The sequence below is a fragment of the Epithele typhae genome, assembly GCF_022376455.1.
Source record: "Epithele typhae strain CBS 203.58 chromosome Unknown BXZ73scaffold_57, whole genome shotgun sequence".
Classification (NCBI taxonomy): Eukaryota; Fungi; Basidiomycota; class Agaricomycetes; order Polyporales; family Epitheliaceae; genus Epithele; species Epithele typhae.
Window position 1 is genome coordinate 1 of NW_025954248.1, and position 17,771 is coordinate 17,771.

General features: G+C 58.4%; 5 protein-coding genes across 5 annotated transcripts; 1 reads left to right on the forward strand and 4 right to left on the reverse strand.

Annotated features, from left to right (window-relative positions):
- Positions 1 to 52: 52 nt before the first annotated feature.
- Positions 53 to 1,461, reverse strand: BXZ73DRAFT_80264 (uncharacterized protein; the record flags this gene model as incomplete). Its single annotated transcript, XM_048023242.1, has 2 exons — positions 53 to 712; positions 757 to 1,461. Coding segments are annotated over 2 exons (1,365 nt in total), but the record flags the coding sequence as incomplete, so codon positions are not given.
- A 1,961-nt stretch (positions 1,462 to 3,422) lies between these two features.
- BXZ73DRAFT_104850 (uncharacterized protein) lies at positions 3,423 to 7,783 on the reverse strand (the record flags this gene model as incomplete). The annotated part of the gene is made up of 16 exons (XM_048016037.1): positions 3,423 to 3,723; positions 3,809 to 3,818; positions 3,874 to 4,112; positions 4,171 to 4,890; positions 4,943 to 4,964; positions 5,014 to 5,149; positions 5,223 to 5,492; positions 5,573 to 5,639; positions 5,690 to 5,725; positions 5,792 to 5,934; positions 5,986 to 6,012; positions 6,078 to 6,564; positions 6,621 to 6,920; positions 6,971 to 7,085; positions 7,142 to 7,330; positions 7,387 to 7,783. The coding sequence occupies 16 exons, from the start codon at positions 7,781 to 7,783 to the stop codon at positions 3,423 to 3,425; spliced, it is 3,459 nt and encodes a 1,152-aa protein (XP_047874255.1).
- An 871-nt stretch (positions 7,784 to 8,654) lies between these two features.
- BXZ73DRAFT_80266 (uncharacterized protein) lies at positions 8,655 to 11,260 on the forward strand (the record flags this gene model as incomplete). The annotated part of the gene is made up of 5 exons (XM_048023243.1): positions 8,655 to 9,111; positions 9,601 to 9,743; positions 9,803 to 10,051; positions 10,077 to 10,320; positions 10,866 to 11,260. 5 exons carry the CDS (start codon positions 8,655 to 8,657, stop codon positions 11,258 to 11,260), a joined length of 1,488 nt encoding a protein of 495 aa, XP_047874256.1.
- Positions 11,261 to 11,818: 558 nt separating this feature from the next.
- BXZ73DRAFT_80267 (uncharacterized protein) lies at positions 11,819 to 13,541 on the reverse strand (the record flags this gene model as incomplete). Its single annotated transcript, XM_048023244.1, has 9 exons — positions 11,819 to 12,101; positions 12,158 to 12,204; positions 12,249 to 12,309; positions 12,701 to 12,714; positions 12,850 to 12,944; positions 12,998 to 13,073; positions 13,173 to 13,333; positions 13,383 to 13,417; positions 13,483 to 13,541. The coding sequence occupies 9 exons, from the start codon at positions 13,539 to 13,541 to the stop codon at positions 11,819 to 11,821; spliced, it is 831 nt and encodes a 276-aa protein (XP_047874257.1).
- A 2,824-nt stretch (positions 13,542 to 16,365) lies between these two features.
- BXZ73DRAFT_104853 (uncharacterized protein) lies at positions 16,366 to 17,576 on the reverse strand (the record flags this gene model as incomplete). Its single annotated transcript, XM_048016038.1, has 5 exons — positions 16,366 to 16,692; positions 16,751 to 16,774; positions 16,887 to 16,907; positions 16,967 to 17,243; positions 17,467 to 17,576. The coding sequence occupies 5 exons, from the start codon at positions 17,574 to 17,576 to the stop codon at positions 16,366 to 16,368; spliced, it is 759 nt and encodes a 252-aa protein (XP_047874258.1).
- Positions 17,577 to 17,771: the final 195 nt, after the last annotated feature.

The window sequence follows — 17,771 nt, forward strand, 5'->3', positions numbered from 1 at the left end:
CCATTATCTCCAGGTCGAAGTCCTCGTGCCGCCCGCATCTGGCGTCGAAGACGGTGGATCCGGGGAGGCAAGAGGAGAGCGCGAGGACGCGGAGCGTCGGGACGGCCTCGACGATCCGCAGAGGGAGCGGGCGGAGCACTTCGACGCGGCGGGATTCGGTCGCGCGCCAACCGTCCACTTCCGCCACGCCCGACGCGTGGTAGTATAGTGGGATCGGCGGGAAGTGCAGGGACAAGTGGACGAGCGCGAACGATTTGGATCGCAGCGCGGCGAGGAGCGGCTCCTGGGTGCGGCGCGGGGGGTCAGTGGTCGGGAAAAGAGCGGGGAGGGAGGCGCGGCGAGGACGTGACGGACCGTATATTGGCGCAGTCGCACTCGCCCGGCGCGACGACGATCTCGAGCGAGCGCAGCACGGGCGCGGCACGCCACAGCATGTTCCAGACACGACCCGGGTCCACCATCGTGGTGTCGTGTGGAGCTCTAGGGCGGTGGGCCGGATGGCCGAAAGAAGCTGGATGGAGTCGTAGAAGCCGGCTGGGCTGGATATCGGCGTGCTCGCCCCGTATGCCAACGTGCCGACGCGCCCGATGCGCCCGGCAGTAGTCCATGGGATGAAGGTGGGGGAGGGGACGTCGAGCCGCTTGAGTCCGGTAGGCCATCGGTCTTCATCTGCCATGGAAAGTGTTACGGGCCGCTCTCCCTTCGCATTCAGCTGAAGAGACAAGGTGATGGTGTTGGGACACAGGGGGATGATACCAGAGGGGATCTGAGCAAGACAGCGGAAGGAGAGGTGGCGAATGGAGGGAAGGACGGTTTGGATGGGATTAGGGGATCCGTTGGCACGATGTACGAGACGAGGGCGAGGGTGTGTAGGCTCTGCATGGAGGAGAGTCCGGACACGAGGGCCGCGAGGTCGATGTCTCCGGACTCAAAGTACATCTCGTCGAATTCAAGCGTCAATAAGGTCAGGCGCCGACTCGAGAGGATCTCCGGCAGAGCAGCTACCGTCTCAGGACCGACATCTATCAGGCGTGCTTGCTCGAGGTTGTGCATGGCGCCGATAGCGTCTACGAGAAGTCTGTCTTGGTGTACGAAGAACTCGAAGCTGTGGATCTCGATAGTGCGGAGGTTGAAGGCTTGGCTGAGAATTTCGCGCAAAGGAGGAACATCGACATCGCAAAAGTGGTGGAGGGTGAAATGGCGGAGGTGCCGGACGCGGGGGACTTGGGAAAACGGCTCTGGTGCGCACATATATCGCGATAGTGCACGTGCTTCGGAGGCGTCCTTGTCGTCTACTTCGAGGTCTCTGTCCCAGCACACGTTGACGAAGATGCGGGATATGGCAAGGGAGTAGGCGTGTCTGGAGGTGGAAGACATCGCGAGCGCATCGTCGCGGTCGAGGAAGGAGAATATCGCGAGAAGGACGTCGTCGTAGAGAGAGAGGAGGGAGATGGGGTCCATGTTTGCGCACGGACCACAAATCGTCGTCGGTAGCTTGGGAGTTGCTTGCGAGAGGTGCGAGTCTAGGCGGAACGTGTGGGAGAAGGCACAGAGAGACGGACTGGAGAGAAATGAGGCCAAGCGGTGGTCGGGAGGAGGAAGCAAAATTGGGTGGGACGGCGTCAACCGTGCTCGACGCCTCTTCTTCCTCTTCTCCCATCATCCGTCAAGCCTCGGCCTCCTCCTTTCACATCGTCGTCTCGTCTCCACTATGCACACGCCCTTCCACTCCTATCAGCACAGCGTCGTCTATGAGCCCCGCCTGTTAGTGGGCCCATACGGCTTCATGCTCCGGCTGGAGTCTGGAGTCATCGCTGCTGGGAAAAGCACCGTCGTTCTTATAGTCTTGCAGGAGATAGTCGACCTGTCGATGGACATCTGGAGTGTAAGATAGCGGCTGTCGGTACGTGCCTTGCTCTCGTTCATCGCGCCGCTTTCTCCCATCCACGCATCAAGGCCTCTTTGCCTCGTCTTGGTTGCTTTACTGCACCTCCAGCTGGCATTACGTGGAACTCGTCATGTATTCGCACGGCTAGCGACGGCGACGACTTCCGCGTCGCCTTTCCACAGGTTCGCTCGTCTCCTCGTGCGGACGATCTCCACGTTTCTCGCCTCGCGATCTCGTCGTACGCGCCCCCCACCCTACGACACCGACGAAGGCAAGTGTCCGCTCAGGCAGAGGATGTGTCATGCGTCTAAACCGGCGGCGACGGCGAGTCGGGGGGTGGGCGCAGGGACGAGGTCAGCAGAGGAGGGACGGACAAAAGGGCACGCGGGGTCAGTGCTCCCCCAGTGCTTTTCTGAAAAGATTCGCTACGCTCTTCCCACCATGTTCGAACGATCTTCGGAAACCTATTCTTTCCTGGGTTGGGGTTAGAACATCAAGTACTGGAGTGTCGCTGCGACTTTACAATTCAATTCTGGAATCGATATATCACAATGAATACGTCTCTGAGCTCTGCAGGACTGCACGCTTGACCTACACGTATACATGCAGTACTGGAAGGCTAATGCAGCTGTGATGCGCGGGAAGTCAGAGAAAAGGTATGACGCGCCACGCGCGCGGAGAATAGGTGCAGAATGAGAAGGCCTGCACGACCTTGTGGTCGCGGTCGACGGGTGACACTGAAGAGAGAGGACGGCGTAGCTATCTACATACTAGGCAGACCGGAGGACTTAGTCCCGGGTGACATCGGTGCCTGTGCCAAGAACAACCCAGTGCTGTCGCACATTCTTGCAAAGATCTTGGCCTAGGAACTGCGAACGCGAAACAATATCAAAAAGTCCGCTCGAGCTCGACCAAACTCTTATGCGCTTTACCCAACCCGGTCAAACTCCAGCGGCCTACGTTCCGATGAAGTTTTTTAATCGTAGATTCCCTCGTTGACTCTTGTCTTGTCTTTGAGTGCTTCAGCACTGACATATTCCCTTCAACAACAGGTAGAACTCATCACCGGGAAAGCCATGGATCCTATCGACCGCTGTCACATCGAAACCTTTACCAAGACCTTACAACATGTCGTTCATCCTACTTATCTCATGTCCTCGCAATCCTACCATGGCTTCGGCTGCTCCTCGTATCCCGACTAGAGAAAAGTGGCTCAATCTGCTTCTCGATCGGGCTCATGGTGCTTCCCTCGAGATCAACATAAACTTCGCGAAGACTGCTCATCCGGATTTTGCGCCAATGCTCCACCACGTCTCCGACCGTAGGGAGCGACTCAAGTACCTCTACTCCGCCCACTTCAAAGCCGAGCTCGAGCTCTCACAGCGGCGATGTTGAGATCATCTTCTGAGGGCGTAAGTATGAGCTCCGACGTGGAGGATCTACAAAACAATGTACTTGAACATCAGCGCAAGCTAAATGAGCAGTCAAAAATCGGGATACCAGTACCACAGCGATTACAAACTGCGTTCTCGCCTTACGATGTCCTGCCCGCCGCGGGCGCGCGCACCAGGATCTCGCTGAACCGCGCGACGAGCCGCTCCTCCAACTCGCGTTGGCGCCGCCGCTCCTCTATCTCGTGCTGGTGCCGCTCCGCGCGCTCCTCCAACTCCCGCTGCAGCGCTGCCAGCCGCTCTTCCAGCCGCTCGAATCGCGTGCCCATCGACGCGAGCCCGTCCTCGAGCGCGGCGAGCCGCCGCGCCTGCGTCCGCGCGTCCTCGCTCGCACCGTCGCCCGCGCGGGTCGTCCGGCGCGTTGGGGTCGTGGCCGGGCGTGAACTTGACCATCGGATGCGTGTAAACGTGTGTGTGGCTCGGACGTCCGGCGGGCACTCGGACGCCGTGCGCCATGCACATCACGCACAGGAAAGTGTCTGGGTGCGAAGGGGTCAGCGCGAGCGGCGCCGGGCACGCGCGAGAGGCGTATACTCGCCGCTTTTGTGGCCGTAGAACCACTCGGCTGGGGGAACGGCCGCATGCATTCCCGGCAGCGGATGAGCGTCTTCTCCTCGCACGCGTCGCAGACGAAATATGGAGTCAATAGGCGCGTCAAAATGAAGTCAATGGATTCGAGGCCAAAGAGAGACTCCTCGGACGAACCGAAGCAGGTGATGCAGAGCCAGCACTCGTTCATGTATACTTCTGTCAGCAAGCCATACACGGCCAATCTGCGTGTTGGGATGCGGTCACCCTGTGATCGAGGACGGTCCGTCTTCGGGAACAGACCCCGGGGGTGACGACGGTGTGGACGAATTCTCGGGGACGTCGACCGCGGGAAGTTCAATCGGCGAAGTCTCGATACCTTGAAGGTTGAGAGCGTCTAGCTGGACGACCGTCCCATGATCGTTGACTGTAGGAAGAGCCACGGGGTCAAGAGTGGCTGACAATGGTGCTGAAGGCGTTGGATGTGAGCTTTCGGGAACCTGGCTGGCCTCGCTCGTGACGGCCTCTGGCTCATGCGCTTCGTCTGGCCGGGAAGTATATGGGACGGGCGCAGTATCGTCTGTCTCGCCGGCGTCGCTCGGTTCCGGGACGTCTTGGTCCAGCCCCGAAGATTCTTCCGCAGGAGCAGCTGTATCCGTGCTTGATTCAGTCGACTCAGGCCTGAGCGAAGGCCCGTTGTCCGGGTTCCTCATGAACTCCAAGCGAATTTGAGCAGAACCGCACACGTCCATCCATTCCGGGTGAGTCATGGGCGTCCGCACTTTGAGGAGATCGTGCGTAGGGAGGTGCACAAGCGGCTTCTTGAGAGTCGAACCGTTCAACCGAGTACCCGGGCTTTCCCGGATCTCGACTTGGAGACACGCCGGCTGGGAGCAGAACGTGGGCCGGATGGAAAAGTCGTCGACGTCGCAGTCGAGGCACACAAAGCATGCGCCGTTGGTGCGGTGGGGCGTCTTGTCCAACAACATCGCAGCGGATGGCCCGTAGCACCAGTCGAACTGTCTGTGAGCGCGACATGTCAGTGCTCGCCAGCCCGAGAAGACAGCGGGAAGACTCGTGCTGTTGCTCGAAGAGCGCTGTCGTGAAGCGTTAGTATAAGTACGCATTATGACGCGAGTGACGTACTCTGCAGCTCGCTTACACGCGAGATGACCGCAGACTGAACCTCATGGAATGAATTCGCGCAGCGTTCGAAACAGCCTTTGGTGAGGGCTACTTCGGTAGCAGCATTGAGCATCTTCATTGCAAAGAAGCAAATAGACTAGCGTAAAGATAGACTGGATGATCTCAGTACCCCCCGGTTTGGCCCACAGTGCGGAGACAATTTCACGCACCTTTTCCAGTGCGTTTCGTCCGAGCACGAGAGTCAGAGTGTCGGTTGCGTCGATGTGGTACTTGACCTTCTCCAAGTTCCCGCGTAGGCGATTCTCCTCCAGAGCAGTCATCTCGTGAAACCTCTCGATCAAACCGTACGCCTGATCGGGAGGGTCGGGGACCAAGAACCCATGCACGAGCTTCGCGATCCATGTCCAGTGGTTGTTGAGGAAGTGGTCCCCTTCTCGTCGGTTTCGCGCGAGAATCTTCGGAATGATGTCGCGGATATCCTGCAGCAAGGACATAATCTTTTCGGCGTAGTCCAAAGCTGCGAGTCGCCATCCTGGAAACAAGGGGCCATTTGTCAGACGATGACGCACGCGCATGCATGGAGCGCAGACGCGCCTATGGCCCAGTATGCGATCCAATGGGGGATACTGCAAGTTCTCAATGAGAATAACAAGGGAGAGTATCATTGGGGACGTACCTCCAGGTGAGCGACAGTGGTCGCATGTCCATGAGTCTGTTGACCTCACTTGTAGTGACATAACCCGAGGCGTCTTCGTCGAAGGCTTCCATGATTGGTCACAACCACGGGACGCTGAGGTATGTAAGGGCCCACTGGTCGCTATCGTTAGACGCCTTTCCGGTAATCGCTTCGTCAAAAAGCTCCCGATAGTACTCTTGTAATGTCAGGACGAACGAGCGAGCTTTGACGCTTCCTCGCCAGTTCTTGTCCGCACGTCAGTGCGCTGTCCACTCGCTAGCGCTCGAATCACGCACCATGTCATGCCAGATCTGCCTCATCTCCTGGAGACATTGACTGCGATTAGCGCCCCCCGTCGTCCTGTCCGTCGCACAAAGTACAAACTCACCGGATCGCGAATGCGCATGTGTGGACCCTTGGCCATCGCCCCTGTGACCGCGTCAATCACCCGATCGTTCTCCGCCCGGATGTACCGCTCGAGAGCGTCCTGGAGGATGCCGATTTGGAGCTGGAACTTCCCCGTGAACGTCTCGAAGTTGCGCTCGAGCGCGTCGTCGACGTCTTCCCGAAGCTCCGCCTTGAGTTCGTCGAGCGATGCGCTGTCCTTGCCCCGCGCGCCTTTGCCCACGATCTGCCGACGTCCACCCGCACCCGCGCCCACGCGCCCTTGCGCTTCGGGCGCGGGAACTCCGGCGCGTCGTGGGTCGGCGCCAGGTGCATCAGCGCGCATCGAGACGGAGATCGCGATGAGGGACTTGAGGACCTCATCGTCTTTGCGCGCAGTGGTGATGCCACCGGCCTCGCTGATTGCCTTCTCAACCTTGCGCTCGTCCTCGGGCGCGAACTTGTTGAAGAGCGCGAGGATGACGTCCAGTCTGCAGCAAAACGTGAGTCTTGTGTCGCCAGCGGGGGGGAAAGCGCCTGGAGGTACTTCGCGCTCATCTCGTAGTTCTGGCGCTTCACGTCGGACACCGTAGTCGCGGAATGCATGGCGAGAGCGAACTCGAAGCCGCCCTTCCGCTCGGTGAAGACATCGACCCAGGATGCCAGCTTGTCGGCCCATATGGGGCCTTTGAAGACGCGCGCCAAGGTGCGCTTCTTGAGGAACGTGTCGCACAGGTTGGCGCACGCTTTGATATCTGCCGCCGTCTGTTTCGAGAGCGCCTCCAGTCGATCCTCGATCGCTTGTCCATCGAGCCCTCGATGGGAGGTGCTCTCTATGTCTTTGAGTCTATTTGAAATCAGTAATGTCATCGCGCAGCGATATCAGCGAGCACGTACTGCACCATGGCGACCATCACGTCTTTCATGGTCACGTACAAGGTCATGACCCTTCGGTCATTCTCCTGGCGCGTCGACTCCAGGTAGTAGACGGCTTTGAAAGCCAGAACGGCCACTGTGCGGGACAAAAGTCAACGCTGCACTCTGAAAGCGGAGAGCGGTACAGCTGACCTGTCACAGCGGGATGGATCTTCGCGAGCTCATCGAGACTTTTCATGAGCCAAGGGATGTTGTCGGCGAAGCGTTGGATGCCGCGCTCAATCTTCTGCGCGACATCTGAAGCTGCCAGAGCCCCGACATCGCTCGACACAGCTTCACAGCCCCGATTGGCGAGCATGGCGAGCTGCTCACCCCGTTCTTCTGCGCACATAACACGTCATCAGGAAATGTGCCTCGTTGAGGTCGTATGGACGTACTGAGAGGGTTCGGTGAGCGCGGAGAGTGCGTTGGTCCAGCGTTGAGCTTGTCTTGGATGGGCGCAAGCTCCGCGAGTGCGCTGTCCATAGCGTGTAGAATTAGTGCAGTCGCGACGGGAAGGCTCCATTTCGGCATGTTGATGTCAGGTTCTGGGACCAGTTCGGGGACTGGGATCTGGACTTCGCGCGAGAGCGGCGGAGCACAATCGGTGCTTTGTTCGAATCCGACGTGTCGCGAGACCACTTTACCCTCGGCGACTGTACCGAAGGGAGCATTTGTCGAGATTATTGCAGATGTGCTGGAGGTCGCCGACGCATCACTGGATCCATCTGACTGTGCTGGTGTGTTCTTATTGCGGAACTTGCGTATGCTCCGCGTGAGCTTGGAGAGTGGCATGGGAGTTAGTGGAACAGATGGCAAGGACCGGGGCTCACAGATGAGGGAGCGCGCGAGGCGGAAATAGTCGGGGAGGCCTGGGGCGTGATCAAATTGTTGCACTGGTCATCCACAAGATCCGCGTTGATAGGAAGCACGAATTCCGCCGTACTTCTCAGTCGACCTGACCCACGCCCGTGCACGCGCTCTGGACCTCTCCTCCCCCCTCCGTGTACTCGCGCGTTCGGTCAATCGATGCTGTTTCCCTTCGCATCCCGCCGACTTTTCAGTGCCCGCGTAATGTTCTGCATGCACGTAGTTTATGCTTGTCGCGACCGAATGCTCGAAACAAATGGGATTGGGTACACATACAACATGAAAAACATGTTTCCACGCACTGGCTGGAAGAACACTGCCAACGCCCAGCTGGGGGAACACGCGAGACATAGCGAGGAAGGACTCACTATCCGGCGTCGTCGCAAGGCCGCGCTGCACTTCACTTTCGCTGCCCTCTCTCGCCCCCCCTGGTCCACCCACCGTGCCACCACGCCCGTCTTCTGTCTCCGGAAGTGGTCTGCCTTACACGCCTCCGTGTCTAGTCCGAGGAGAGCCATGCCCCGGGTCCGCCACGAAGCTACTATTGGTGCCGTGATATGTGGTGACCGGCCATTTGCCGACAGGAGATCTTTGAAGACGCTGAGCCGGAAGGGTCGAAGAAAGAGTGCAGAGTGCAGATGAGATCTTGAGAGGTGGGAGAGGTCAAGAGACGTACATAGACGCCGTTCCTGACCTCAACTCCCGCCGCCGGCCGGGCCCCGGCTCTACAAACACGCGTGATTTGCGCGTGATGGCCCCAACTCCCTCCTCTCCCTCTCATCAGCCCGTCCCGACGATGGGTTCCGCCTCTCTCCTCTCTCTGAACGACGATGTTCTCTTCGAAATCTTTTCGCTCCTGGACCGCAAGGAGGCACTCGCGACGTCGTACACCTCCAAACGCGCCTATCGACTCGCCATCTCCTACGTCTTCACCGGTCTGCGCTGGAGCAGAACCATGTACGGGTCTGTACCTGAAACCGATTCCTCTGAGGCCTATGCCCTGTGGGAGCACATGCACGCACCAGAGCCGGTTTTTCAGGTCCCACGCGTCCAACATCTCCACCACTTCACCACGGTGTTCTTCGAACGAGCCGACGTACCGCTTCTGCACAAATTTCTCAGCCACGCCTCCAACCTCCGCACCATCGATCTCTGGAACTTCGAATCCTTCGTCGACGAGGACAAAGAAGGTCCCATCCGAGCCATCGGCGCGATGCACCATCTCGAGCGAGCGAGTCTGAGATCCATCCCCTGTGAGACGATATCCATTCTGCCAGCCGTGTTTTCGGCTCGAAAATCGCCTCCTTGACACTCGAGTTGGCTGACCACAAGAAAGAGCCAGATCACAAGCTCGTGGAACTCATATCCATCCTCGCCTCAATCCCGAGTATACACACTCTTACCGTCGACTTCAATCGCGTCCCCGTGCTACCGAATACCCTCGGAATACCTGATGGACTCCTTCCCTCGATCCGCCACCTCTCCTCATGTGCTCCTGGCTGCGAATATCGTGACGCTGTGCCCTAATCTCCTTACGTTGTCCCTGCGGCTGTGGGACGCGGTATTCTCTGTGGGGGCGGAGGACCGGTGGCCTGTCAAACTCAAGGAGCTCAGTATCTAATCGCGTGGCGTCGTTACAAAGACACGGTCCGACGCATAGGACACGTCGACCGTGTATCGTTAGGGAACAACCGTCGCCACTCTCCAACCTGGGGATCCTCAACTTCTCCCGCTGCTCGAAGCAACACGGCCCTTCGCTCTCGAGCTGCAGACGAATCCTGTCCTGTCCGAACCGGAGCACGTATGGAAGTCCTTGTATGGCGCGGTGCCTCACCTCCGCTCTCTCGAGGTCACAGTAGAGAAGTGCATCGTGCACGACTACGTGGTACGTCCGCCTTTTATTCCACCCCGCGCGACGCCAACCCTTTTGCGCCGCACGACCAGGACTCCCTGCTTCACGCACTGCAAGACTGGCCGCTCCTACACCTTACCCTCCACTTCCCGCCGCCCACGCATATATGGTCGGCTGAGAGCGTGGCGGAGGCCGACGACCGGCGCGCAGCGGAGCTCCGCCGCGTCGAGGCGCTCCTGCCGCTCCCCCTCGGCTCCTGCGGCCGCCCGTCGCTCCGGCTCCTCGCGCTGCGCTCCTGCCTGCCTGCATTTAGCGGCCTCGACAGCCCGCAGGCGCGCGGAGTCCGTGGCGACTCTGTCCGCAGAGCTCGCGACGGAGCCCGCGCGCGAGGACGACGTTGAGCGGCGGTGGGACCCGACGAGCGAGTTCGTGCGCCCCGCTCTGCGGAGGCTGCGGGAGCTCCGGGAGGAGGTCCCGCGCGACGAGCGGTGGTGGTGGGTCGAGGGCGAGGGTGCGGCGCGCCGACCGGTGGAGATCTGGCGGGAGGACGGCGAGCGGGCGCGGGATCTTATCCAACGCGCGGACTTTGACGCTGCGAGGACCCTCGACGGTGAGCGGTTCGTCGCGCTTGACGTACTTGTACGCGCGACCGCTGATCGGTTATGTTTGCGGAGTTCTATTCCGCGAAGTGCCGGTATGAGCTGTAGCGCGCACGTATGCAATGCACACAAGACAGAAGTGGTGTGCGTGAGCGGACCCGCGGTATGCACTTCACGCGCGTGGCACGCCGCTGCTCCGGCGCACCATCGCGCGACGGGTGACAGCGGGATGTATCGTGTCCTCGCGTACGCTGCACGCGCTGTTTTGGATCACGACTTGAATGTGTGGCGCTGCGGTGCAACGACGAAGCCAGAGGGAGAGGAGGCGGTGTAGGAGAGGGATCTCTCCCAGACACACCAGTCCCAGTCATCGTTTCCTCCCTGATCCCGGCCCGGGCGTGGACCATATCCTCATGCAACGTGCCCACCGCCTATGCACCCTTCCCTGTATTTCGATCGCATCCCATGCCCCGCACGTTCTGTGGACCCATCGCTGGCTTTGAGGGGACCCGTGCACGCGTACTGTCTTTCTCATGTTGACCAGTGCGATCTCCAGCCGGAATGACTTCCACGACTTCCCGCTTCTCACAGCCCGACACCTTCTTCTCCCCTGCGTCTCGTCCCTGGTCTCTCGAGACCATGGTGACAGAAGACGAGTGCGGCGTGCGTGCGCGAATACGGTATAGTCCGTCCCGGGAGCCCCTGCTCGCTGGACCCCGACTTCCGAGCTCGTCCATCTCTCTCTGCACTTCCCCGCCCGCCGACACGCGTCGAGCATCGCCGAGGTGGAGGACTGGCGCGCAGTGGACACCGGAAGCCGGCCGCGTCGAGGCCTTCCGCCTATTCCCGCTCCAGTTCGTCGAAGCCGTCCTGTCGATCCGCGCCGTTGCGCTCTCTGCGCGTCTCCTTGGATCGACCGGCTTCGACACCAGAGGGCGCGCGCCACGCTAGATGATCTGACCCTAGAGCTGACAGTGGGAAAGCGTCGATCGGGGGTGGGGACAGAAGAGCGAGTTCGTCAGGAAGTCACCAGGGAACACTCACTCTCAGTGCCGCCGCTAGGTGTCTAGTACTCCCTGCGCACCCCCAACGGAATTGGACCGTATCCCTGCCCTTCTCGCGATTTCGGCCGCGCTCCGCACCTTGCACCACGAGACACTGCTTCCACCGTAGAATCGGATAGATAGATTTCATGCAACAATGAATATCATACATACATCGCGCCATGGAGTCTATTGCACCACATGTTTCGGAGACTCGGAGACCGCAGAATAGAAAGACCAATTGTAGCCCCCGTGTTTTGGCTATCCCAAGATACAGACATAGTACAACATTCGTACGTGCGATGGTGAATGACGTGGTCCAGCATTTCATTCCCTGCGCAAACACTGACGCTTCCCAGAAGACTGTAAGCGCATGAATTCCATCGCTTCACCTGAAGAAACAGTGCACGTACCTTTCTGCGAACGATAATACAAACAAATTATAGCTCCTCAGAAGGTCTTTCGGCTACTCTGCGCTGTCTGCGTCCTCTGTCGCCCGTGAAAGGCCCTCCGGTAGTACTCTCTTAGGTTCGGCGTCGTCTTCTCCCTCTGAGCCATGGGATTCGTTCAAAATCCGGAGATCAGCTCCGATGGATCCCATAGCGTCCGCCGCGAGTCGCAGAGATCCGATTCCGACCTGGAAGTCAGAGGCAGACGAGTGGAGTGGGTCTTCTGAGGCGAGCTTGACTGTCCGCTGATGAGCCTCCTGCAGGTCAAGCAGAAATCGCGAGACGAGGATTGTAGTAAGACTGAAACAAAGTATATAAGATGCGCCAGTACTAGAAGCACTGCAGGTTATACTTACGGATCGCTGAATTGGCTAATCAAGGAGGTTTGATCGGGGGATATGATCTGGCACCGTCCGATTAGAAATACAAGGAAGGAACACCGCATACGATATTGCCCACCCCTTTGAAACTGGTCACCATGCGGAGAGTGTTGAAGACGAGAAAAACACTGCGCAATAAGATACACATTGGAAATACTTCGAAGACATTCTGCAAAACATGCACGAAATACATGGCTCCTGTGAACGAGTCATACATCAGCATGTTGTCAGAGGGAGAAATTAACGGACCGTTGTGTAACATGATGCTGCTGAACTTTCGTGGCGAACTGGCCACCCCTCGATGATCGGGTTCCATCCCAGACAGCGTACAGTTCTCCAGGTAAGAAGGATGATGATACCATCTGCGAGGTTCAGGAGTGACCGAGAAAGTACCTCCGCTGGGCGGACCGGATCAAAGCTACAGTTGAATATGCAACTGCGGATAGATCCAGGAGTACGTACCACTGTTTGAACAAGGTATTATAAATCACAACCATAGTACTTCGAAAGCATACTCACGATACAGGATTGGCCTGGGGATTGGAAGGTAAATCACGAACAACCAAAAGTGGGATCACTGAAGCCCTGCATCCGATATGGAAGAACACCCTGTTTGTAGGACCAACATTACCAGCCGTTTAGATAACAAATGAAGAGATTACACGTACAAAGTTGAAGCCCACATTCACGAGGGAAAATACCAGCACCAGCATTGCAAGTGGGCGACTTCGACTCAGCGCTAATGCGCGCATTGCGGAGAATACTAACGGATACTACTCATCATTACTCTCAAGCGATAGGCAGTGTCATACACACCTGCAGGAGGAAGTGGTTGTATGTAGTGCAAAACCGTTGTGGTGTTGTTCAGTGTGGTGCAACTGTTGTGCACGAACTTGAGTTCAAGGAAGTTAAGAGAATCATCAATTAAACTGACGTCTGCAAAGCACAGGAAAGTGAGCACCGACATCCAAGGAAATTGATGAATACACACCTGGTCGGTAAATGGGTGAAATACAAGGAGCGACCCAATTCGGAAAATAAGGGCAAGGTAGCGATTCAAGATGAAGAGTACTGTCGGGCCGGACACGCGCCGGTTCCAGAAGAGATTGACCTCTCGGCCGAATGTGAGGAAATGGTCGAGGATGAGGATGACTTGTAGATGTGAACATCTTTCTATAGCTCATATGCACAGAGTACTGACCAGATGCTGCAACAGACACGTAATGCTCGGCGTAACTATACGGTCCGAATACCAAAGATAATGAAAAGCGGTTCCATTTCTGGAGAAGTACAAGACATACAGATCTTTATATTCTTCTATCACTTGCGAAATTTGGTGATTGAGATCTTCCGTTGGCATTGTGCTGTGGGTGACTCGTGAGGACGGTGTAGGTGGTGTAGATCTCCTTTTTATATGAGGCATTGTGGAATGCCACACAAAAACCGCGACAAGTTGCCATAAATACCTCAGGATACACTGTGTCAGGCGTCCATGCGTGTGGGCTGCTGCAAGATCACTCGCTGCTGGTATGGGTGGAGCTTTCTGTCAGCCCGGGGCTGTACTGGTGCAACTCCGACTCAGGGATCAGACAGTGAGACCACCGCCGTGTTCACCGGAAAACTGTAACCGAGCACTAAGCATGTCGGTGCTCAGGATGGGAATCCCGTCGGAGCTCCACATCGGCCACCTGAGCTCAAAGTTTGTACAGAGCGCTGGCACTTCTCTGATGCGCATACAGTCGATAAAAATTACCCCACCCGATTTATAAACTATATCACAGCGCATGACACAGCAAGAGACGAAGGCGAGCCTCCGCAGAGAGACGAAGTCACCGCTCTACGGACCTTTTTCAGTGGTCGTCAGTTCGTGTGTTGTCTTCGTGGCATGTCTGCCCGATCTCTCCTCCATCCCAGAAGATCTTCCTCTCACTCAAGCGAGAGGTGCGCCGGAACCCGAAGTCGCCGAAGTAATAGAATTACGAACAGCCTCGTCCTGGATCAGAGAAGCTCATCGCGAACCACATTAAGTCCACTCATCACTCAATGCATCCATCCGTGGCGTCGAGGAGACGCTCTCGAGTCGCCATGCGCAGAGAAGCACCGTCGCCCCCATGTCCTGCTCGCGCACAAGGAGATGGATGCATGGCCCGAGCTCGGTCTGAGAAAGCTGGACACAGGCGGTGACATGTCCACTGCGTCGTGGATTCGACTTCAGGTCAGCAGATCGGCCGAGTCGCCCGGGGACGGCAGCTCAAGTTAGCACTAATTCCTGATAGCACCTATATGAAGAGTCACCGGGTCGTGGACATAGACGCGTGGCTCATGAACATATCTCTCGCGTATCGGCCCGCACCGGATAACCCATCTCGAGTCTCCACGTTGTGCAAATGCGTGCCACGTGCTATACAAAGCTGACCGTCTCAGCAGACCTTCCGTCGGGACCAAAAATGCGCAGACTTCGAGACATCTGCTACACGCACTTCCAGTATTGGAACACGATATTCGCCCGAGAAGCACGACGGCACTTACTAGTCGGCGTCGCTGCCGTGTCAAATGCCTGCCCCCGACGAGCCCCGAGCGGCGTCTACGTGGTCCCCACAACACTCCACACCAGCAACCCCTCCTCGACCACCATCACCGCCCAGCCGGTGATCCTTTGCGCTTTTGCGACGCGGCCCTCAGCATCTCTACCGTCTGGAAAACATTGCGCTTTCGCCTCGTCCGCTAACCATCGCCATCCGGGACATCGTCGCAGTCGAGCATTCGCGCGGGGGTGCATGACGAGAGTTCAAGAACGCGACGGGTAGGGATCGTATGCGGCCACGGCCGTCGTGCCACACCGCCCTGCCCTGCATCGGCAGGACCCCTAGCAGCGGGCAGCTATCGCCCCACGTCTGCCGCTCCCGCAAGTGCAAGCTCGGTGGGGAAGAACTGGACAAGAGCGCGGCGGACCTCGGCCACGCGCAGTTCGTCGGCCTGTGAAGGTGGATCAATCGGTGCGAGGGTAGCGCGGCGAAGATAGGCTTCTGGTGGTCTCAGAGATGTGTTTCAGAGACGGACAAGGCAAGGGCATAGGGGAGACTCACGGCGACGCTTGATTATTACGTCGAGGAAGCGCGGCTGCCGCCCTGTGGCGCCTCCTCGAGTTCTCATTTGGAGCACGCTTGAAATGAGGGGATGGTTCCTTCTGAGTCCCTGGGTGAAGAGCGCTGTAGGCTCTGCAGGTCGCCCGTGCGTTGGACGCCTCGGTCGATCCTGCCTCGTCACCATGCCGCATACGCTGCCACAAGTCACGGTCAAGAGCACGTGGTGAAGCATTGACCACCGACTGCAATCAAAACGAACATACCTGAACTTGACGTCTTCCACGTCTGTGGGAACATATCCAGGGAATGGTACCGACCACCAAAGTGAACCCGACCTCGCACCGGAGACATCTACGCCCCGCTGGCCCACCAGGCTCCTTCGCGCTGGGCTCGCCGTAGGACGAGCCCATCCGCGCGAAGTCTGTCATCCGCCATCGCCGGTCCATCGCTCGCTTCGCTGCCTGCGCGATCAAAGGCGGCACAACCCGCTGCGTCGCCTGTATCGCAAATCCGAACGCTGAGCCGCCGAGACGTACTGTGAACACTGAAAACGCGTCGGCTCCGATCTTGCCTGGGGACGCACGCGGCAATGCTGGGGAGCACCTCGACTGCGTTGCTATCCGTGGTCGGACGTAGACAGAGGAATCGGTCATCCGAGTCGAACCCGATCAGGCGTTGCTTGTTCAACTCTGATCGCGCATCGAGCCGGCGATCCTGACCGACAGATGGTGCATAGGAGAAGTGAGCAACATCGACGCCTAGAGTAAAGTCCGCAACCTGACATAGCGACACTTGTCGGTGACGAACCTGGCAAACGTCGAGGTTGGTACACGGGACAACCGCAACAAATGACGGGGAAACTCACTATTCAACGTCGTTGCCGGATCGAAACCACGCCCTCGATCGGCGCCGTCTCTCCATCCTCTCCGGACCAGATCTCCACCGCGTCCCGCGCAGGCGCGTGCCCCACGATCCACCGCCGCCGCCGGTCCCGTGGGCCCTCGTGCCCCCGCGCCGCCGTCCACAGCTTCTCCGGGACCTCGAGGCTAACTTCAGCAGCGGCTTGCACGAACGCCGCCTCATCGCGTCTTCTTCCGATCACCCGTACTCGTTGCAGCCCAAGATATCGTCGTGATAGTTCGGGAACAGCTGCGCGTCCGTGCGCCCGGCGCGACCCCCGATGGTGTTGTGGTGGGTGATCACGGGCTTGCAACGACGGAAGAGCGAGGACGCGGGGAGCAGGAATCGCCCGTGCAAACACAGCGGGTAGAAGCTTGAGGAAGGCGACGCGATTCGCTTCGGCGATGCGCGACTTGTCGGGCGGCCCTCGGGTGCTTTGCTGACGCGGTATTGGCTGTGCCTGGTCTTGAAGTCGATAAGGAGGTAGAGCGAGGGTGGCGACGGGAGCGCTGCGAAGAGGGGCCTCTGTGGGTCGTCGAGGTGGTTCAGAGATGTAAACGCGAGCAGAAGTGGATAAACTGACGGTGAATCTGTCCTTGAACTTGCGCTTGATGGTAACGTCGAGCGAGCGAAGCCGCCGCGGCGCGCGATGCGCAGCTCCTTCCACAACTCCGGGCCCTTGTACCCGCTCTCAAAGCCCGTCCTGGAGCTGCGCTCACGCCGAACTTGAGCGCAGCCGGCTAGATGGCCCACAGGAGGGGACCGAAGATCTTCGGCATGACGTTCTCCGCCCGCCCACCATCTGCCACGCGACCCCGTACTTGCTGATACTGAGGACCAACTGATCGATGCGACGGGGGACGGTTTTTGAGCCGCATGTGAACTCGCGGAGCGTCAGCCGTCGTAGACGACGATTGTGCAAGGCTCCTCCCGCCCGAGCTGCCGCGTGATGGAAACGGTTTGGGCACAACGGGACGATGTGGGTGACCTCCTTGTTGCATGCCAAGTGGATGGAGAGATCGCGTACGGCGGGTAAGGCCATGATGAACGATAGCGTCGAGAGATGGAAGACCGGGCTGCGGTATTGGTGCGAGAGCGGAGACGAGAATGGGGAAGTCGAAGGTGACGGAAAACTCGTACTCGAACTCGAGGAGGAGGGTTGTCAAATGCCGACTCAACAGCATGCTTGATCGTGGCCGAACAGATAGTTGCAAGGCTTGTCGACGCGAGGTCTCGCAGGCGAGCCGTCCACCTGCTCTGTGTCGGGAAAGACCTGGGGTAAAGCGAGATGGTACTCACAGCTGCGTGTGCATGCGTTGGCGAGCCGCGAGCGCGGCCTGGCGGGCGAGGAATGAGCATTTGATGCGGAGGATGTCGTCGTTAAGCGGCAGCAGCTTGACCGAGACCATCCGGGGTGCACCGCGAGCGACGAGATGGGGGGAGTTTCGACAAGCTTGGGCAGAGCTTTTCTGCAGGTGAGCCGATGGTCGGAACAGCAGGGGCACGGCGTAAACACGTATTTAGTCGTGAACCGACCACCGATGGCATAGCTGACGCACCTTAGTCTCCCTTTACCACCCTGATCCTGCAGCTTACATGGGCCT